The 20,418-nt window shown below is 42.0% G+C and overlaps 1 protein-coding gene across 1 annotated transcript in view; it reads left to right on the top strand.

Annotated features, from left to right (window-relative positions):
* The first annotated feature begins 17,488 nt into the window (after positions 1-17,488).
* FAM124A (family with sequence similarity 124 member A) overlaps positions 17,489-20,418 on the top strand; it is a 36,727-nt gene continuing 33,797 nt past the window's right edge. The window contains exon 1 of the mRNA XM_053935590.1: positions 17,489-17,649. Coding sequence (XP_053791565.1) covers positions 17,591-17,649 — 59 coding nt within the window. The 5' untranslated portion in view covers positions 17,489-17,590. The remainder of the gene's footprint in view (positions 17,650-20,418) is intronic.

Raw genomic sequence — 20,418 nt, 5'->3', positions numbered from 1 at the left:
TGCAGGTATCTGACAATAATTTTGCTGTATGTCTACGACTGTTTCCACACACAATGCCACAGCTATAATTTCTGTAGTGGTGCTGAATTCAGCATTAGGTGCTGAATTCAGCATTAGAATTAGCATTCAGTTTATGTTAGATGTTATGCATCTGCATCTGTGCAGGAACATCAGATAGCAAAAGGTCAGATTCCCGGCTCTGAGAGCAACAGACATGGCATGGATTACATCTACCTAAATAAATTCTCTTTTTTCCCCCAGAATAGCTGGGTTTGCCTTTTATGCCAGCTGGAAAGACTGTGCTCTTACCCAGATTGTGTTGTGCACTGTTCAGTGGAGCTCTAGAGGGTACAAGCCAAAATTGCCAAAAAGGCACATAGCCAGTGGGGGCTATCCCAATCTGGTCACGATTGCACGGGGACATGGGCCTGTTCCATCCAACAGTTCAGGCACAGCTCTTAAAGCCCTGAGCTGGTATAGAGAAGCTAATTCAAGGGATTTACTTACATTCACTGGAGTCAGGATTTGGTACACACTGGCACAGATCAGTTCAGGTTAGGGGAAAAAAACCCTATGGATTTGTTTTTGTTACAAAATAGCTGGAAATTCCATATTGTTGTTTGTAAACGGATTGTGTGTAACACAGAGAGCAGAATCAACACTCTTACAGGCCTCACAAGCAGCTCTTTTCTCTTGGGTGGCAGCTCTTCTCTCTGAAGCTCTGCCTGGGATTAGAATTGTGCTGTCATTACTCTAGATGTCATTAACCCCTTCTGTTCATTTAAGTCAATCTATTTTATAGTGCTGCTTGGTTTTATTGGTTGTCTTTTTTGGGTATTGGGGCAGAAGAGGGGAGAAGTACCATCTCTGTGAAGCAATTGCATTTTGATAGGCAATACTATTGCTTATTGCAGGAAGAACACCTTATAAGAAGACCACGCCATATTCTCCCAGTGGGATAAGCTACTTAAAATTTACAGGTAGTGTATCTAACACTCCAAAAACTTTACTTTTCCTGGTAAATTGCTTGTTTTGTGTAATCACAGATAACACTGGAAATAATTGTAACTGAAATGGATGAAAAATCTTGGACTTGGTCATGGTTTCTTTGCCTACACATTCCCATTCATTCCCTGGGTTACAACATGGTCTTGCACCAGCTGGAGCTTATGGCTAAGCTTGCCTCAACTTGAGCACTACAGGCCAATAGTCTGAACTGATAATATCTGGCTTGTATACATATTTTATATGGTAACAAGGAAAGGAAGAAGCTATAGCTGAATGGAGAAAAAAAAAAACAAAACACTAAGCACCAACTTAAAGGAATCATGAGTAGGTGCACTACCAGAAAACACTCTGAATTAATAGCTGAAATGAAACGCATGTCAGATTGCCAGTGTCTCTATAAGAAGTGCCAATTACTCTGAAAGCCATTTGGAGAAAAAAAGCAAAAGGCTCATTCTCAGCAGTATCAGTACTGATCGATGGATGATGTCACTGTTTCATCACTGTCTGTTGTGGCAGGAATTGTGTTCATTGAATGGGAAACTGTAAATAATAAATATGTAGTGAGCTTCTATAAACAGCACCTTTTTGTCATACTAATAATTTTCAGTTTTCTGTGATTTGCAGATGCCTGAGATTTTGCCAGTGGAAAATCCACACAGAGTGGAACGTGCTCTATGTGAAGAGATGAGAATGCCGGTCTGATAACTATAACTTTAATCCATAATTGATTTCAGTTTTATTTTAATCTATAGTTAATACACAGTCACGTGAACGTTCATTTAATGGGCCAAATTGCTGAATTTTTTTCATCATTTTATAAGCTAACTGCTGCCTAGACATGCGCCAGATTTAGTAGATTCACAATCTGTTCTTTAATCTAATTACTAATAAAGGTGTCTTCAGAAAACTTTTTTGGATTGTTGAGTTTTACAAAGTTTAATGTTGTTTTACAAGCCAGAGATATAAGTTAAAGGCTTCACTGGTTCCAATGTCTGATACAATTAGATTAATGGCTTAAAGCCACTGGAGTGTGGGGATGCAGGCAGACTGCTCTGTGCCCAGGAGTCAGAGCCATGGTCAAATTTGCCCTTGCTGTCAAAGAAAAGAGAACAGCAATGACAACAGTCGCTAGAAGGATCTTTCTAGAAATAAAAACTGGCAGGCTCTCCTTGTACGCTCATGCCCATAGGCAGCTGTCCTACAAAGTGCTCACACTTCCTAGAAATTTCAGCAAGTTTTTCTGGGCAGAGGTAGAGAACTTTTCAGAAAGAAAAAACAAAACCAAAACCAAAAAAAAAAAAAAAAAAGACCCTGACCGCAAAAAAAACAAAACCCAAAAAACCAATTTGGTCTAATGTGTAATGCTGTGCTCCTCGTGTCTGAGTCTTTCCTTATGTAGGCAATAGCATGAGAACATTAGAAGAGATCACAATGAGGCCTCTATGTGAGAGCTCATCTCAAATTACTTTCACACCCCCTGGAAAAGTCCCTAATCTGTTAAACTTCTTGCAGCAACTTCCTAAGTATGGGGGTTTTCTTTGCCATTTTCTTCCAGCTCATCACCTACATTTCTGTGAAATCTTTTCTTACTTTCTATCCATCTCCTTCTAAGCTGTGTTCTAATTCAGCTGTAGCAAACTCCGTATTGGAATGACTGGCTAATTGTCATCCTTGACCACTGTTCTGGCTATATAATGGCTTATCTCACTCACCATGCACATCTGGGACCAAGATCAAAGACGCCAAGTTTAATGTCACAGATATCTGTGCACTCCTACCATAAAGATTTCTCTTCGACGGAGGTGTGGATACAGGGAGCTTCTGCCTTGAACTACACCCTCTGTCATGTGGACCTGCCTGCGTATTAAATGGAAATTATTACAAAGTGTTACTGAGAAAGAGCCTGAGGTGTGTGTGTATACATACATACACACACATATTTATGTATGCATGTATATGTACCCATGAAGCCCATTATCCTGAGTGCAGTCAGATTTCAGCTACTAGACTGCTTCTAGATTTTTCTCTTTTCCACAAGTTTTAAAAAAAAAATTACTCTCAGTCATAATCCTGTTCTTGTGTAATGCAGAAAAGGAGGTGACCAGGTGGGACTGGAAAACACACAGCAGATTAGGAGTAATGTTCTTCTTCTCATTAGTGAGATGAATGATCACCATGTGACCACTCATGCAAGGATCAGACTCTGCTTTTTCATGGGCACTGAAGGCCAGATTATCCAGAATGTCAGGGATGTTCCCTGCTGCATAAGCATGAAAAAATTTCAAACAGAGCCTTATAGGAGCAAGAGATAACTAGAGAGAACCCCTTAATGTAAACCTGTCCTGGTTTCAGCTGGAAAAGAATTAATTATGTTCACAGAAATGCTATGAAGGTGGAAGGAAGGTAAATGGATATTATATGGCTCAGGTCCCAAAGCAGTCTGTGTTCACAAAGCACTGCACCCAGTTTCACAAACCTTGTTCCAGATGCCCTGTTGCATGACTTCAGTCAGCATGATTTGGGACCTGAACTAGCTAAGTCCACATGGCTTGGGAGTGTCCCCACCAGCTGTGGGATCTCAGAACTGTGCTCCATTCCTTCATACAGACATACCTTCCAACATCTTCCTTCCACAGACATGGGTGAAAAGGTGTTAGACAAGGACTTCTGTCAGCACCACAGGATTGAAAGTCACATCAAGGACATTTAATTGTGAAGTGGGAAAGGAAGCACTTGATAGCTTTTTAGTAGACAGGCTTTGAATCCCACTGACAAAAGCTAGAGTGGATTTCTAATCCTCTACAAGTAGCCCCTTTCTTCTCGTGTCCAAACATAATTTCAAAGCAGCAGATAAAGAAGCCTATCACTTAAAGAGCTCTATTCTTACAAAATATCACTTGAGCTGCTGGAACTCAAATGCCTCCAGAAGATGTGAGGCATGTGACTTCTACAGATCTTGGTGTAAAATGAAATTCAGCTAAACACCAGTAGCACCTCATCACACATCTGCCTCCTTTGCAGCTGCTTTCCATGTCCCCAGCCACCCTGATGGAACTGGTCACCTGACCCCTGAATATTAATAAAAGCTCATGTAATCCCATACGTACACATACATGGCAGCATTCCAACAAGCTGCTTGTTTGGTCATTGCCATCTAGACTCGAATTACATGAATTTTCTGGTTTGAGGCAAAAAATCCACCTTGCAGGTACATACACAGGATATTGGTTTTACTAACTCTAAGTGGTGATATTAGTTGTTTAAGATGCCACCTACTCTCCAAAAGCATGCTGCCTACTACTTGGAAGAGAACAAATTCCTCTGCAGATGACTCAGAAGATCTATTTCTCTTCCCTGACTTTGAAGGAAGTCCTGAGGGACATGTGTCACACCCTGGGTGTCTAAACTTCATCAGATGGACCACTTGCCCACAAATCTTCTCCAAGAACTTCTGCTACATGACAGAGAGGGAGATCTCCCGACACCCAGACACTCCAGTGCTGTTCAGGGCAGCAGACAGTCAAGGGTCCAGCTGCAACAGCCTCAGCAATACCCCATCCCTTGTTCTCTGGGCAGAGCACTCAGCATCAGGGGAGCTCCTTTCTATGCAAGGGATTTTTGCCAAGCTGCAGTGCAGAAGAGTGAGGGCTGGACTTCAGACATTTCTTATTGAATGGGAAAGAAAAGAAAAGAAAAGAAAAGAAAAGAAAAGAAAAGAAAAGAAAAGAAAAGAAAAGAAAAGAAAAGAAAAGAAAAGAAAAGAAAAGAAAAGAAAAGAAAAGAAAAGAAAAGAAAAGAAAAGAAAAGAAAAGAAAAGAAAAGAAAAGAAAAGAAAAGAAAAGAAAAGAAAAGAAAAGAAGAAAAAGAAAAGAAAAGAAAAGAAAAGAAAAGAAAAGAAAAGAAAAGAAAAGAAAAGAAAAGAAAAGAAAAGAAAAGAAAAGAAAAGAAAAGAAAAGAAAAGAAAAGAAAAGAAAAGAAAAGAAAAGAAAAGAAAGCTGTAACTGAGGAGCAGTTCTAAAATTAGTTCAAATAACAGTATGATGAATATTGTGGAAAGGTTTCCTCTTATAACCACATCTGCACAAATAGTGAGAAAAGCAAATAGCAGTATCTCTTGTTATAGACTAAGTAAATATTCTGCTGCTGAAGATGATGTGGAAAGACGAGGTGTTTTTTTCAAATAAAGATACCAGATCAGTAGCAGGGTTCATAGTCTTTTAGATTTCACTAACATATGCAAATCAACAAAGACAGTATTCTTACAACTCTTCCTATCTTCTTAGTACTGTGTAAATTTTACCTACCCCTTCAACAAAGCCATCAACCCTCAATGCCCTGGCAAGATCAAACTTTAACCAGGCATCTGCTCTGTGGGAAGGATGGCTTCCCTATGTCCAGCCTTTTGCTCCCCCTACAAGGTGGATAGATACTCCTGTGCTTTTTGGTCACTCGCAGTAGAAGAGAAACTACAGCAGATAAACCACTATATAGATACTGGACAGTAAACCACTGCTATTTTTTATTAGCTGGTGAAATATTCCAGAGCCCACACTTGGTTCCCTGATCCACCTACTACACTTTCCACAACTATTGAAAAATTAGTCACAAGCTACACTATGAGCTTCCACCATTATCACCCATTAAAATTCTTCCTTACTTACGGAATGTTTAAACACATGTTATTATATCATGGCTGATATAATCAAGGGTGACAATGTGGGTGGGGAGGTGAATAAGACTTTTTTGGTCCATTTACTTCTTCTAATGCCCAAAAACTTTGCCAAAAACACAGGAAAGGAAGCAATCATTCAAACAATCCAATAAACATTTTCTTCATGTGGGTGATCTCATGATATTGCAACCACAGTAACTATAGTAGTAACTAAATGAAATTTTTCTTCTTCAGATAAATGATCTTATCCCACAAGAAATGTTTATCTAGCAGAAGTAGGCAGTATGCTGAGGCAGTTACATTCACTGCAGTTTATAGACAGTATTATAAGGGTCCTTCAAGAATAAGGATTTTTTAAGTATCTGTAGAGAATACTATCACAAGCCTGGACAGTTTCCCTATCACCCATGTGTAGGCCTCTTTTTTAATTATTACAAGAGACACCATGCAGTGTGAATCACCCTGAAGGTGCCTGTCTTTCTCCATTAACCAAGGCAGGCAGATGTCCAGATCTCTTAGCTCCTTCACTTAAGAGAGCTCAGAAGATGTTTATTATTAAGCAAGATTCTTTCTGTCCAATACCTGTTCAGTAAGGTCATTGCTTACCTTGAATACAAAATAGAGCTGCACACACATCTCCACTCAGAGAATGGCTTCCTGCTTTCACAGACAGAAAACTTCTGTTGTAGACTACTCTTCTATCTTGTGCTTGTCCTCTGGGCTGGTGATTCATGCCTCTCATTTTTACCTAGAAGTTGGCACTATTTGGTTCTTTGGACCAAACCCGCCTGTCTCTCTCATGTGTTCAGCACAGGCTTGTGTAGAGGGAGAATGGAAGAAGAAGGTGACATAGACTTTGCTGATAGAAGTACAGATTGTTCTCTGTTGCAGCACTGCCTTATACTAAATATTCTCCAAACTTCAGCTGACTTTATGAGGACAATATGCAGATGCTGGAACCCATAGTAAGAAGTATTTCTGCTCTGCTTTCCTGAGAGCACCAAGAGAAGCAGTGGAGTTTTGAGGAAGATGAACAAATAGGGTGGAAACACTGAGATGAGATAAAGGAGGTCAAGGTGTGTCAGTTTAAAAAAAAAAAGATACTTGTTAAAAAAGTAATTTCCTTAGGGCCACAACTCAAAATAAAGGACAGAAGATGGCAATGCATATGTAAACTGGGGGAAGATAGAGGAGTGGTGTAACCTTGGATGGTATAAGAGCATGCTCTCCTTTCTATCAACCACTCTATCCCTTTCTCACATGCTCACAGGCTTCCTTATCCTCTGCAAGCAACATTTGAACTAATGGCTTATATATAGAGCAATAAAAGAGTTGCAGATTTTGAAGACTACTGAGCATCTGCATTGTCTGTGGACAGTAAGCACTGAACATCCAATCAGTTTATGTGGGAACCTAAGCACAGATGTAGGCACGTAACTTTAAAAGGATGAGACTGAAAGTGATTGTCTAAATGTAGGATGAAATTTTATTTGATAAATCTCAGATGAGTAAACTTGGCACCTTTATCGTTACTCCATGAACAGAATTGCTGAAGAGTATTTATGGGAGAAACTTCTGGACAAGTTGCAATAACTTGTAAAACTTATTTTCACATCCTTTAAGCAAAGACAAGTGCTTAAAATTATCTATTTGACTTTTTCCTTTGGCAGACTTGGAATAAAATATTTATAAGTTCTTAGACATTTTAAATCTTAAGAAAAACTTAAGACTTTTTTGTGGTCTTCATATCTATAGCATTATCATGGAAAATATCTGGAAAAGAACTATTTATGAGATCAGTCCTGCAAACACAGAATGTTGTTCATAGTACTTAGCAGTACTATTTTCTGAACAGATAAAACTAATGGACAGTGTGGCCTTAGAGTTAAGAGCAACACTGCATTTTCAGACAATGAACATAACTCTTCCACTGGTTTCATCAAATTCCGTTTTGTCCAGAATCCATATATAAACCATTTCATGTAAGTCACACCCCATTTCTTTGAGTATAACAACATTCTTCAGACAGGGACATGTTGATCAGCTTCCTTGAATATCAAGTTAAAGAGAGATGATGAATTTATTGCCTATTCTCCATGGAGTGGCATTTTTTACATGCTGACATGCTGTGAGGAGCACTTTATGATGGACAGTAGACTGGCTCTAATACCACTTGATCCTTCATAAATTAAGAGGCAAGAGGCAGCAGCATATCCTGTAACTCCATTACTGGGATTTGGATTAAGAGTGTCTTGCACATGTTATTGTCCTTCTTTTAGCTGCTACATGTTAGGTGCCTTGAGAATAGCTTTTGGAAACCTTTTCCCAAGCCATCCTTTTACTGCCCATCTGGGCTCTCTCAAAGGATCTATTTGCCACTGAGCTTCATGGGCCCAAGTCTGGGGAAAAAATCCAGCAATCAGCAGAGAAAAGGAGTAAGTTTAGAAAGAAACTTTTCTATTTCGTGTCCATCTGCATTGCAAAACCTGATCCTGACTAGTAAAGCAAATGTTTTTATTTGCATCATAATTTCTAAGTCCACCTGTAAAGACTTTACCTGTTATACTCTGGCAGTGTCTGTTTTCACAGGAGATCTGTTACAGTAGGTGCAGCAGCAGGCACAGTTACAGTCAGACCTTTCATCTTTGAGAGTTGGTGCATTTGAAAAGCTTGAATGCAGTTTGCATTCTCCTGGGCTATGGGGGCTTCCTACAGGTTATGGAGGCTTCCTATGGGTTATAGGGCTTTTTGTGTCAGCACACCCCTCCCAGCCCGGGTCACACAGCCCCTGCACACCCGGCAGACCAGCCACATGAAACTTTATAGGAACCAGTAAAATAACTGGTGAGCAGGGAAATGAGCATTTAGCCCTCCTCCTCCCCTCTGCCACAACAGAGGAGCCAGACTGATACTGTTGTTGCAGCTGTGGCCCAAGGGAAACCAGGCAGAGGGCCAGTGGGACTAGCAGGGCTGTGCAGAGCCAGGCCAAATCCTGTAGCATGATGGAGAAAGGACACATTTCAATCTTACTGTCATGAATAGGACCTTCTTCTTCCTGACAGACAGAACATTTAAATACAGATGGGTTTCCTTCCACTTTGATTTGTGCATCAAACAGCTTGGAGCTGAGAGGTGCAATTGGCAGCTTTGATAGTTGGATGTTGCCTCTGATGTGTTTTCTATGGTGGTCTGTGTACAGGATGATACGTATAAAACACTGAATACCTATAAAACACAGCTCCTGGCAGCAGCACTAGTGTGGGGGTTTTGGCAGATTCACCAACAAGTTTTGCTACGTCAAAACCCCTGACTGAGGCACATCAGAGCTGAGGACAGCAGCCGATAGATTCTCCATCACCTACACAGTGCAGAATTCCATGGGGAGTGAAATCACAGCACAACTGCTACCAAGACAGCTTTCATGTTTCATTAAGATTTTTTCCTCACCACTAGCTATGGGATGCCCCTAGAATGCTGCTAGAATGTGTAGTAATCATAAAATCAGCCACATTTTCTCTTAGCCAAACTGCTGGACAATAAGAAGTGGGATAAGCTCTGATCTGCTTTGTACATCTTTTGTTCCCTGCCCTTGTAACATATCAAAGTCACATCTGGAGATAAATCATGGAAGTATCATTAGAAGTTTGTCCTGTCCTTACGCTTTTCTTAAACATCTGCTTCTGGCTACTGGATGAGATAGATGCTGGGCTAGACGGATCTTGGACATGACCTAGTAAAACTATTCCAATAGTGTCTAATAAAAGAAGATTGCAGAGCAGCTAGGGAACCCAAGAGGCACTGCAGTTTGAAGGAAAGGCACTCAAGTGCTTCAGTGATGGGCAGCCATCCAAAACACTAAGGTAGATGGAAGGCAATAAACTCTGGAGATAAGCAGATGGCTCTCAGGCTACAGAATGAGTTTACAACCAATACTTATGGTCTTAGGCTTTTTTTATGAACTTCTTGCAAAATGCCAGAGCCAGCTATTACATGTCTGAGCTTCTTAAACATCAAAGATATTTTTTAAAGGTGATTTACACAAGCCAAAAAAACTTATGTAATTTTCAGTTAAAACTTGCAGACCACAGAAATAGAATCCAAATTTCTTTCCTAATAATCCATTCTGCCTAATAGATTTTCAGGCCAAGTTTCTGCCCTTTATACTTTTATTTGGCCTAGTTACAATTCTGCAAATTTTTCAGTGCAGTTTGAGAACAGCAGCTGAAGCAAAATTGAATCTGGCCTGCTGGGGTCCTGTCCTCTGCCTTGGAGGAGCCATCCACTGACAACCACGCTGTTCTGTCCCTCTCCTTGTCTTGCTGCTGGACTTGGTGCAAGGAGAAGTTGAGTCTGTCCAGAAAAGTAATGTTTCTGGGGATGAACCATTTCTTTCTTTTGCTAGGCTGGTTTTCAGTCAGATCAGCTCCTTCAAATTCTCCAGGTAGTGTGGAGATGAGGAGGTGCACATGCACAGTCAGGGACAGGAGAGAAAGGCAGATGTGCATCCTCCCTTTAGCAGAGTGTTAGCAGCTGAGTGGCTCTGCTGCACAAGAATGAGACCACCTGACTCTGTGGGTCACTGGATGATGCAGATTGCAGGTTTAGTTTAGACCTTTAATATGATCCATGAACTCTCAGAAAAGACCACCTTGGTACAAATGGATGAACCAGAAAAATGGGAAATTTTACATTCTTTCAATGATTTACCGGCTCTGATAAGACATTAAAAAACTGCCTGGCCCATATCTTGGGGCAGAGTGTTTCTATTTAAGTCCCAATGATTTTCTTCCTATGGTTCCTGTACAAGACTATGCTTTCATTCCTTGCCAGGCTTTGGTAGAATCACTGAATGCTTTGGCTTGGAAAGGACCTTAAAGATCATTTAGATCCAACCACTTTGCCATGGGCAGGGACAACTTCCACTGCACGGGGTTGCTCAAAGCCCCATCCAACCCAGTCCTGAACATTTCATCATTGCCTTCTAGTGTTCTCAGCACAGGCAGAGAGATCACATATTCAAGGCTGCTCTCAACATGAGAGAAGGGCTATAGCAGTCACAGCCTCAGTCTAACGAGGGAGGGGAAGGGAAGGCTGCACAAAGCCACTGGACACAGGAGCTCCTACACCAGCCAGAGCAAGTGGGACTTTAACATCTCCCTGTACACCAGTAAACCTACTCCTGCTTACAGATCTCAGAAGTGGAAAGGGAATCAAATATTTTCTAGCAAAAAATTGCTTACATTTTATGTTAGTGATCTACTTCACTGTGTTTACCATTGTTTATAATATTCATCAAACAGGCATTCTTGATGTTGGTTTGATACATCAGTAGCTAAAATTCACATCTACTGGATGAAAAGTTTAAGTAAAAAACTTTAAACCTAGTAGAACCATCTGACTGCCAATCTTACAATTAAAAAATTGTATCACAGGTAATTCAAAACTTATTTCTTGTAAATGTGGTAGAACAATTAGGAAATAAAATCTCCCTTGGAGATCTAACAGTGTTTTAAATGTAGCTGCTTTCCAGAGTAAAACTTTTTACTGTCATGACCAGCTGCAAAAGAAAAAACCTGAAGATCATTTTCAGTTTCAGAAGAGTCTACATGTAAAAGCTGCTGTTACATTTACTGCTGCTACCACAGGGGCTTAATCTTTTCTCTTTGAACATCAATGGGTACAGGATTGGTCCTTGAAAATAAATGTTTTCTCTGCCTTGTAAAGCACACTATTTCATGAAAAAAAACCCGTTCATTTAATAGGAGTTGTCATGGTTACCAATATAGGCGTGCTTTTCTGAATATAATAATCATTCACTGAGTATATGTGAAGGGTTCAGGACACTTACCAGAAGCCAGAACTGTCTCACTGACCTCATAAAAGTGACAGCAAGTCCATTGTCTGCTTTCCTGGTATACTTTTCACACATGTGGCACCCCATGACACTGGTTAGCACTTCTCTAAATGTGTCAACTGAAACATTTCCACTGTGCTTTAGTGGATGTGTGCCAGTACACACTTAACACTTCTATCAGCAGAGAAACAAGGCAAACACCCAAGCATCACCAGACTCATACTCTAGCTCAAGCTCTGCCTCCCTACCTCAGCAAGTCCACAGAAGACAGCTCTATACTCTGTCAGCCAGCACAGGTCAGAGTAGTCTCTGGCCAAGTGGGCTAAGAGTACCTGGAAATGTGCAAATTTTTAGGCCTCTACCCATCCACTGATATCTTGAAAGCAGCTCTCTAGTCCTAGAGAAAGTAGAGATGGCTTTGTTTGGATTGTGCTGGCACTCTCTCTTCTTGCAGAGCAGCAAAGAAGAGGTGCAGTGTAACACTACCAGCTGGTGACCAGAAAAAGGGGAATTCAAGTGCATGACTGGCACCTGCCTTCACACAAGCATAGCACATAGCCCTTGTACCAAGCTTTCCACCTTCAGGGCTGCCCAAACTGCTGCTAAGCCCTTCTAAGTTCCCTCGCACCAGTAAGGGCTGCGTCAAAGCTTGCAGCAAAGGCTCACCTCTCCTGCTTTATCTAGGATGTCAGCACTGATCAGTGCACTCACAGAGCTTGGGGACTGATTCAGCATTGTCTGGCACAGAGCCACTGCCCCAGGTCCAATCCTGGGTGTTGATCTTGGCACCACTGATTACATCCACTGGAAAGATCTGTCAGAAAGGGATCGTTGCAACGTAAGGGCAAGATTAATTCCTGATGTCCGTAATACAGAGTCACCTTGACTTTACTTCACCTGGAAAGGGCTTTTCATCACCCACATTGGTCAAGCCTCCAACCAGAAGCCTGAACAGTGATAGGGTGCAGCTCTGTTTCCCCTTGTACTCCCATAGAGTTCTGGGCTTCAGGATGATACTGAAAAGGACTCCAAATGATCAAGTTTTTATAGCAGTTGTTGCTGAGTGCTAGGAGTTTTCCATAAAACATTAATATACTGGAATTCAAGTAAAAAAAAAAAGCAATTTGCTTATAAAATGAGCATTTGTTGTACTGTACCATGAACTTGGGTAGGAGTGTGTGTGTGCTACAGATTTCAAATGCAACTTAGAAGAGTGGGACCTGAGAACCAAGCTTCCTTAAACTTCACTGAAAACCCTCACCTTGGTACTTTGAAGAAATAGCTTTTTATTGCATAGTTGTATTTTACCTCAAAATCGTAGAATTTTAGGACGTTGGGTGTCTGGTTTGAGACCCACCACAAATGAAACTGACCTTATCATAACCTTTAAAAATCCAAACAACCCAACAGTCTATGTGAGAAACTGCCACAACTATTTTGGCAACATTTGCCAGTCTAAAAGTCAGTCTTTTAGGGCTGACCTAGCATGAAGAGTGAACCACATGCCAAGCCATAATTTTCCTCCTCCTTCCAAAACTGCAATTGTTTTTTAACCACAACCCCGTGTCTTAAGTCCAGCAGTGAATGTTAACAAAGCCTTGACCTGCAGAGGGCTAATTTCCACGGGGACCATTAAAAGAGAAAAACTTTTCTATAAATGCCAGATTCTGTAAACTGAGAAGTTCATCACTGTAATACCTAGAGTAGTGTGGAAAGTGCCAGGAAAGGAATTCAGAACCCCTTATTAGAGGGTGAGATTCTGCCTCCAGAGTCAGGTAGCAGAGGGTAGAAACAGAGCAATTTGAAAGGTTTTAGTTGGGAATAAAAATCCCATCCTTTGGCATCTTTGCTATTTCATTGTCTATGGTACTGAATCCTCTGCTAAGCTGGGTTCTTGTTCCATCTCTCAAAAGCTAAGAGGAGTCTAATTTATAGCATAACGCCAGAAGGAACTTTAGTGGCATCAGTCCCCTTTTGTTTTGGAATTGCTCAGGAAAAGGGAGCGATCCCAAGTGCTGCATGAAAAGAAAATAATAGAGTGCTTTTTTCCCCAAAAGAACACCCCTATCACGAGAATTTCAGTCACATGAAAAGGGACACATTTTGCTCCTCTCTCCCTACCCTGCTACACTCTTTTGCTTACATTCCATCCTCCCAGCTGGTGCAGGAAAGATGATATCCCAGCAGACAGAACTCAGGGAGCAGAAAAGATATTGAAATTTGAATCCAAGCATGGATTCATCAGGGAAATGGATGCTTTTGCTTCCCCTTCTTTTAGTCCCCATATGATCCAATGCGGTTCATCTTTCAGCTTCCCAATCTGCCTTTCCTCAGCTGGAGGCTGGCTGCAGCTATTGCTCTTCTGCACCGTGCTCTCAGTTACTGAGACCATTGTGTGATGAAGGAGGATCTGCTGCCTCCATTTCCTTTGGTGAGGACAGAGATTATAGCAGATGGAGGTTGCAGTTAGGTGGTGCTTAACTTTGCTGATGCAAGCTAAAATGGTTAACTTTGAGCAATTTTCACATAGAGCCCCATAGAGATTGGAAGTTTCCTTTAGAAGGTAGAAACCTCCTAATTACCCACTGTGTAGGACTTACTATGATGATAGATTTGAACAGTCATAAAACTGGGCTTTACGTCCTCTTTTAAGTGCCTTAGGCCCTATTTTAGATCTGGATCTAGGCAAGTAGGAGCAAGAGAACTTCCTGCAGAACTAATGCTCATTTCACATCCTCAGTGTTTGATTTTGAGAACAGAATGCTTTACTTTTTTGGCATCTTTGAAGTTCCAAAGTCTCCTGATAATTTTGTGTCTGGGTTCTTGCCACCACTGCTATTAAATGAAAGGCTTGAAATTTGAGGAAATTTAACTTAGAAATATTTTCACTACTATCTTTCTCTTTAAACTGATATCACAGCATCATAAGTATAATAAACTAATTAAAACTTAACTTCTCTTTTTTCAAGAAATGGTAGAGAGGAGTTAATGTGAAGTACAGGTAACAGAGAAAAACTAAGTAAGGGGCAGGAGTTAACACCTCATTCATTAAAACCTTTTAAATGCTTGGAATTTAATATAGAGAAGTCTCCTTTTCACCATAATTATGTGAAAGACCAGAATAAAACAGAGTTAAATGGGGCAAATATATAAATAAAGAGAACCTACAGTTTGCGGTAGCTTTACTTACTATCTTAATTATATATTTCCTTTGAATGTTTCTTTTTTCCCTCCCTGGGACAGATGGAATAAATTAATCTTAAATGCAGCATAAAATCTATTCCAGATCCCCTCATATGCCAGTGTTTAAACAAAACTAACTAGAATAATAAAAGTCAGAAATGGAAAAGATCTATTAGCTGACCACCTAAAATTTTATAAACAGAAATGTATCAATTTAACTAAACCTATTTCTAAATATTTAGGGAGGTTTGGTTACATCTTAAATCAGTTCAACAGTGGCTAGAGTCAGTTTATTTCACTTTGAAACCACTTTTAAAAGCAAATAATAGTGACCTGCTTTAAAGCACAGTTGCACTAGCTAAATAAATGGATGTGTGTAGGCTAAGAATCAGACAGACAAACAGGTCTGTCCAATGCTGGTAACAGCACTTTTGTGAGGCCCAGGGCTGTCTGTGGCCATTGCAGTGATGGAGAATAAAATACTTACCCAAAACAGAGCCCTGAGTTGGGAATCAAGAATTGGTGTCTCAGTTTTGCCTCTGACCAGCCTTGGGGGAATCCCCTAATGACACGGAATATCTGAAAATATTTATGCCTCCTACCTGAATGTGGTGATTCAAATTTTAGCAAGCTGGGAACCAGACAAGCACAGCATTTTGGTCCCAGTCCTAAAAGAAATTGTATGAATTTCATCTTGTGAGTAAATTGTTTTGGATGGCAGTTTACCAGTCACAAAGCATAGCATAGGTTGTTTCCATATGTTCTGAATTACTGTGTAGGTGCCTGCAGAGGACTGTTCTGTATGAGCCCCATTTATAGTGTTTTGTCCAAACTAGCTTTTAACAACTTGCTGGGGGGAGAATGGAAGAGGGATTATTAAGGGGGCTTATTCCATACCTAAATCCTTATATTTATGGGAATGTTAATGTGAAATCCTCTACATAAAATGAGAAATCATTTATCCGCTTTCAAACTGACACGCATACAACCCATGCATGCGTGCAACCAGATAGTCAAAACAGATCAAACACCAACTTTTCTATACTACAATTTTTTTTTCCTAATTCTTGATGAATAGTAGAAGCTGAAGCTTTCCTCCAAAAATCTCTGAAGACACTCAGTGGGTTGACCTTCTGTGATACTGAGAGGCCACAGGACAGCACATGAGTTCAGTGTCTCTCCAAGGTGGAGCAATGGGAATTCTCTAGTTTCATAATAAGCACTTTGGGGTTCGGTACTGACGTGTTGTTCCTACAACAAGGCAACACCACTTTGACAGCTCCTCCCAAGGTGTTCTCCTTTTATTTCACAAAAGTCCTACCCACACCCTGATTATTTTAGAGAATTGGACCATTGGAGACAACAGTAGCATGAACTACACCCAGCCTGTTAAACAGTGCTAGGTGTCACTATTAATTTGTGCTGCCATACACAACTTGAGCAACCACTGTCAGGCTTGACATAAAGGACAGCAGTGCCATGCAATGTAGAGATGGATATGAAAGCACTGGTGGCAAACTAAACCAGTTTAGCATTTATTAGACCAATAGAAGGTTGGTTTGTGTGGTATATTTTTATATTCTGGTCAGTTTTATGTCTTTAGTGTCAAGATTTTCACTATTTTTCTTCTTTCTTGTAGGACATAAATAAGAAAAGGTATAAGAAAATAATTTTTTATTAAAATAACTTTTTTTTTTTACTTCTGACCACTTTCTCCAAGAGCCCACAGGTGATAGAAATCTGGTGATTGTTAGAGATTTTCCAAAAGAAAATTCCAACTTGTCAAAGCATGTTCCACAAAATATTAAAGGAAAAGGCCTCCAGGTATGGGGTAGATTAAATTGTCCCACAATATCTACATTGTGGGGAACACAGAGCACCCCATCCCAGTTGTGTGCTTGAGTATTTGAACCTGATTAAGAAGAGACAAAGAGCTGGTCTCCCAGGTTAGAGAGCAGAGCTAACAAATCAGTTATGCCCCCTCCCCTCCCCTTGTAAAATCTGCCACAGACTGAATGGACTCAGTGGATTAAGGGAAGACTTTTTTTTTCCTTTTTATTTTTTGGCTGGGTGAGATCTTGGTTCACATCTACGTGGATGGATAGTTGTATTTCTGTAAGAAGTGGTGAAAGAGATTGGTGTTCACTTCCAAAAACAGTAAGTAGGCAACAGGAGTGCACTCACAACTTTTCCCTTCACTCTCATCTTACAGACACTACCACTCAGCTTTTCTACATCAGCATTTCCTCACAGGCAGCATTCAAAATGCTTCTAGCGCTCCTTTTGCATCATTACAAAAATTCTCATCAGGTTGGAAACGGCCCCTTGCCCGTTTCTGTGTGTAATTTCAAAATTATTGTTGTATTCGATGAAATGAACAAGTGCCAGGCAGCACTGAGGGAGGCTGGAGAAAGCTCAGCACAGTGAAAGACTTCAAATAAAAGGCTGTAACAGCGGATGTTCCCAGACCGCATGGATAGTGACAACGTCCATACATCCAACAGTCTCTCTTAACTTCCACTGGACATGGGGCGCTGCACCTTTAGTCCGGGAAGCACTGAAGTGCCACAGTGAAGGAGCTGACGTCGTTTCGGAGCCGGCAGCCCCTGCCCGCGGTGTCCCAGCGCGGCTGACAGGCTTTGCCCGCGGTCCGGGATCGCTGGAAGGAGCGGGCGCGGCGGGCGGTGCCTCCCCCGGCGCGGGGCGGGGGCCGGGCCGGGCCGGGCCGGCGGAGCTGGCGCTGCTCTCGCCGTGGCTGGCGCTGCTCTCGCTGTCGCGGCTCTCTCCGCCGCACACGGCGGGCGGCAGAGGCGGCAGCGCCGCTCCCAGCGGGCGGCAGGGCGGGCGCGGAGCCCCCCAGCCCCGCCGCCGCCATGGAGAAGCAGCCCGGCGGCGAGGACGAGTGCGTGGACTCGGGAGCGGAGACGGGCGGGTGAGTGCGGGCGGCTCTCCCGGGCCGGCGGCGCAGCTCCCGCCCGGCCCGCGGGGCTGCACTTGTTGCCGGCGGCAGCGGGGCTGGGGCTGGGCCGGGGCGGCGGCCTCGTGTCCCGGGCAGAGCTTCCCTCCGGCAGCGGGGGCCGGCGCCCCGGCAGCATCCCGCTCAGCGCCGAATCTCCTTGCCTTGCCTTTCCTTTCCTGCCCTCCTGGGACTCGGTCCGGCGTAACCCCGAGGAGGCATCACCCTGCTCTGTCTGCCCCTTCGGTGAAGCAGTCCCCACCGTCCTCCTGCTACACACGGGGAGGAAGACACGGACAGGTCGTGGCTGTGTGCTCTAAGTTTGAGCTCCAAAGTGCGCTGTGATGGCTCGGCGGTGCTGCCCGCGCTCGGCTGCGCGGGCTGTAGATGCGCTGGTCAGGGCTTGGTGCCGCGCCAATCCTGTATCCCAGGGATAGTCTGAGAGCGTGTCCAGGACCTATCCTCTTCTTCTGGCAGTGACACCCAGGCAGCATCAGGCAGAGAGAGCTGACTCCTCAGAAGGACCATTGAGAGCCTTCTACAAAAGCAAGTTCGATTTGCAGACAACCTGAAAGAGGGTTGCTGTTGTTGTGATTTTCGTTGTGATACTCACCATGCTAGCCTGTGGACTGCTGTAAACTTTGTTGGTAGTGTCATCTCAGTCAAGGAGACTTTTTTCCCTCTGACTTCATGACTCTGCTGCCAGGAATGTGCTGTGTTTCTTAGCTGGATGACTTCTCCTAAGTTAATGGAGCTGCAAGGATGATCCATGGGATCTCCCACTCAGCTCACACCTTCAGCCCATCTCTGTGGGAGAGAAAGAGAAGTGCTTTCAAGCCTGTCCTACATGCTGCTGCCTTGGGATATCGTCAGGAATAGCAGTGAGCCTTTGCTCCTCTTGTGGCTCCAGAAGGGCAAAAGGAGGTTGCATACTCCTGCTAAGGCTTTTCTTTCCCATGTCTTCCTTCTCCTCTCTTCTTGCTCCTCCAGCTGTTCTCTCCAAGCTCCTTGCCTGGTGCATCTCCTTTGGCCTCTAGTCTGACTCTTGCAAAACTGTAAAACTAATTCTTTGCACAATGATGTCAGGTGCACCACACCAAAACTGAAGTAGCAATATTGCAAATAAAAATCTAAAAGGTGAAAATGGCATATGGTAATCTTTTTCATACATCCAGCTAGTAATTCAAATAATTTTTAAATCTGTTCTGTAGTCTGAGAAATTAAGGACTTTCCCATCCCCTTGTATTGTAGGCAGACTTAACAGTAAAAGCTTTAAAATATTTTATGTGACATAAGTTCAAAGGAAAAAATCCAGGCTTCTTTTCCAGATATAGGTTAGTCCCCATTAGGGATGTGGGTAAAAGGAAGACAAAGTAATCAGTGAATTCATGCCTGGTTCAAAGCTCAAAACCCCCTTGATTGGTCAAATCACTCTTAATTTGCTGTGTTTATCTGGAATGGAAAAACCTGGGTTTCCTTGGGACAGGCACTTGGACGGATTTGACCCAGCTGGTGACATTAGCCTTTAGACTTCATGGACCAGCATGACAGCTGCTTGTGTCTGGTGTTGATGAGGTGCTAAAGCTGTAGATTTTATGAAGCGTCTCTGTCCCATGTGTGACACTGGAAAGTATGGGTTGGTGGAAGAGTCTGCCTGAGGAATTTGAACAATGACATATGGCAATTAATAACTGCAGTGCTTTGCACTGATGTTTATTTTGAAAAGCAATGGGTCTTTGCATTTCAATTATTATTTTTAGTTTTGTTTAGCAGCTATTTAATTTTGATAAACATATTGCGTATGTCTCTTTCACAATGTTTATATTTCAGCTTTCTCACCAAACCAACTGTTCACAGCACTTGCTTTTCCCTGTTACCAGAAGATCTGCTATTTGCTTTGTCTCAGTTCCATCACCACTATTGCTAAATTGAACTGTATTCCTTTTTCTCCAATTACTCAATGGTAAAAAAAAAATATTCATTAACTATTCTGAGCTTCAGCAATCATCCTGTGAAAGAATAAGGAGGAACAACTGTCAGTGATTCAGTACCAGTTTTACATGGAGTGGTCGCTTTCTGTCACTCAGGGAACAACAGTGGACAGTGACTGTAGTAACTCCAGGCGCTGCACGCCCTTGTCATCTCAATGATTGTACGTAATGATGTGTGAGCTCTTACACAGAGCCTGGGCTGCTGAAGCTGCTTAGAGCAGCTAACAAATTGAACACATCAAGTACTCCACAGGGCATATGTTGCTTAAGGTTTTGTTGTGGCTGCCAGCTACAAAAGCAGGCAAAACTCTCTGCTAAAGGCAAGATCAATTACAATTCAAACCTTTCATTTTCCTAATCCTTTAGAAAATATGTTGCTCTTACTGCATTTGCCTTGGTAAATAGGGTTGGCAAACAGTCTGCTGAACAAAAATAGCATATTTGGAGTTCCTGAATCCAATAAGAATGGATTGAGCTGGTGTTGTCAAGTACCTAAATAAAGGGTATAGAACATATAAGCCAATTAGTTTATATTGGCTGTTTATTAATGAGATTTGAAATAGTTTGACCATCCTTGATCTGAGACACTTTGCCTATACAAGTTGTATGTTCTCAGGAAACATATTTTGGGAGTTTTTAGTATAAGAACCTTATTTCATCTGCTACTGAAAACTTTTAGTCCAGAAGTATGGGACACAGAGCTTTCTCTGGTAATAGTTTCAGTAGTGGATTTGTACTATAAAACCTGACATTT

The sequence above is a fragment of the Vidua chalybeata genome, chromosome 2 (assembly GCF_026979565.1).
Source record: "Vidua chalybeata isolate OUT-0048 chromosome 2, bVidCha1 merged haplotype, whole genome shotgun sequence".
NCBI lineage: Eukaryota > Metazoa > Chordata > Aves > Passeriformes > Viduidae > Vidua > Vidua chalybeata.
The sequence above is the reverse complement of the archived record's forward strand: the minus strand, read 5'-3'. Positions and strand labels throughout refer to the sequence as shown.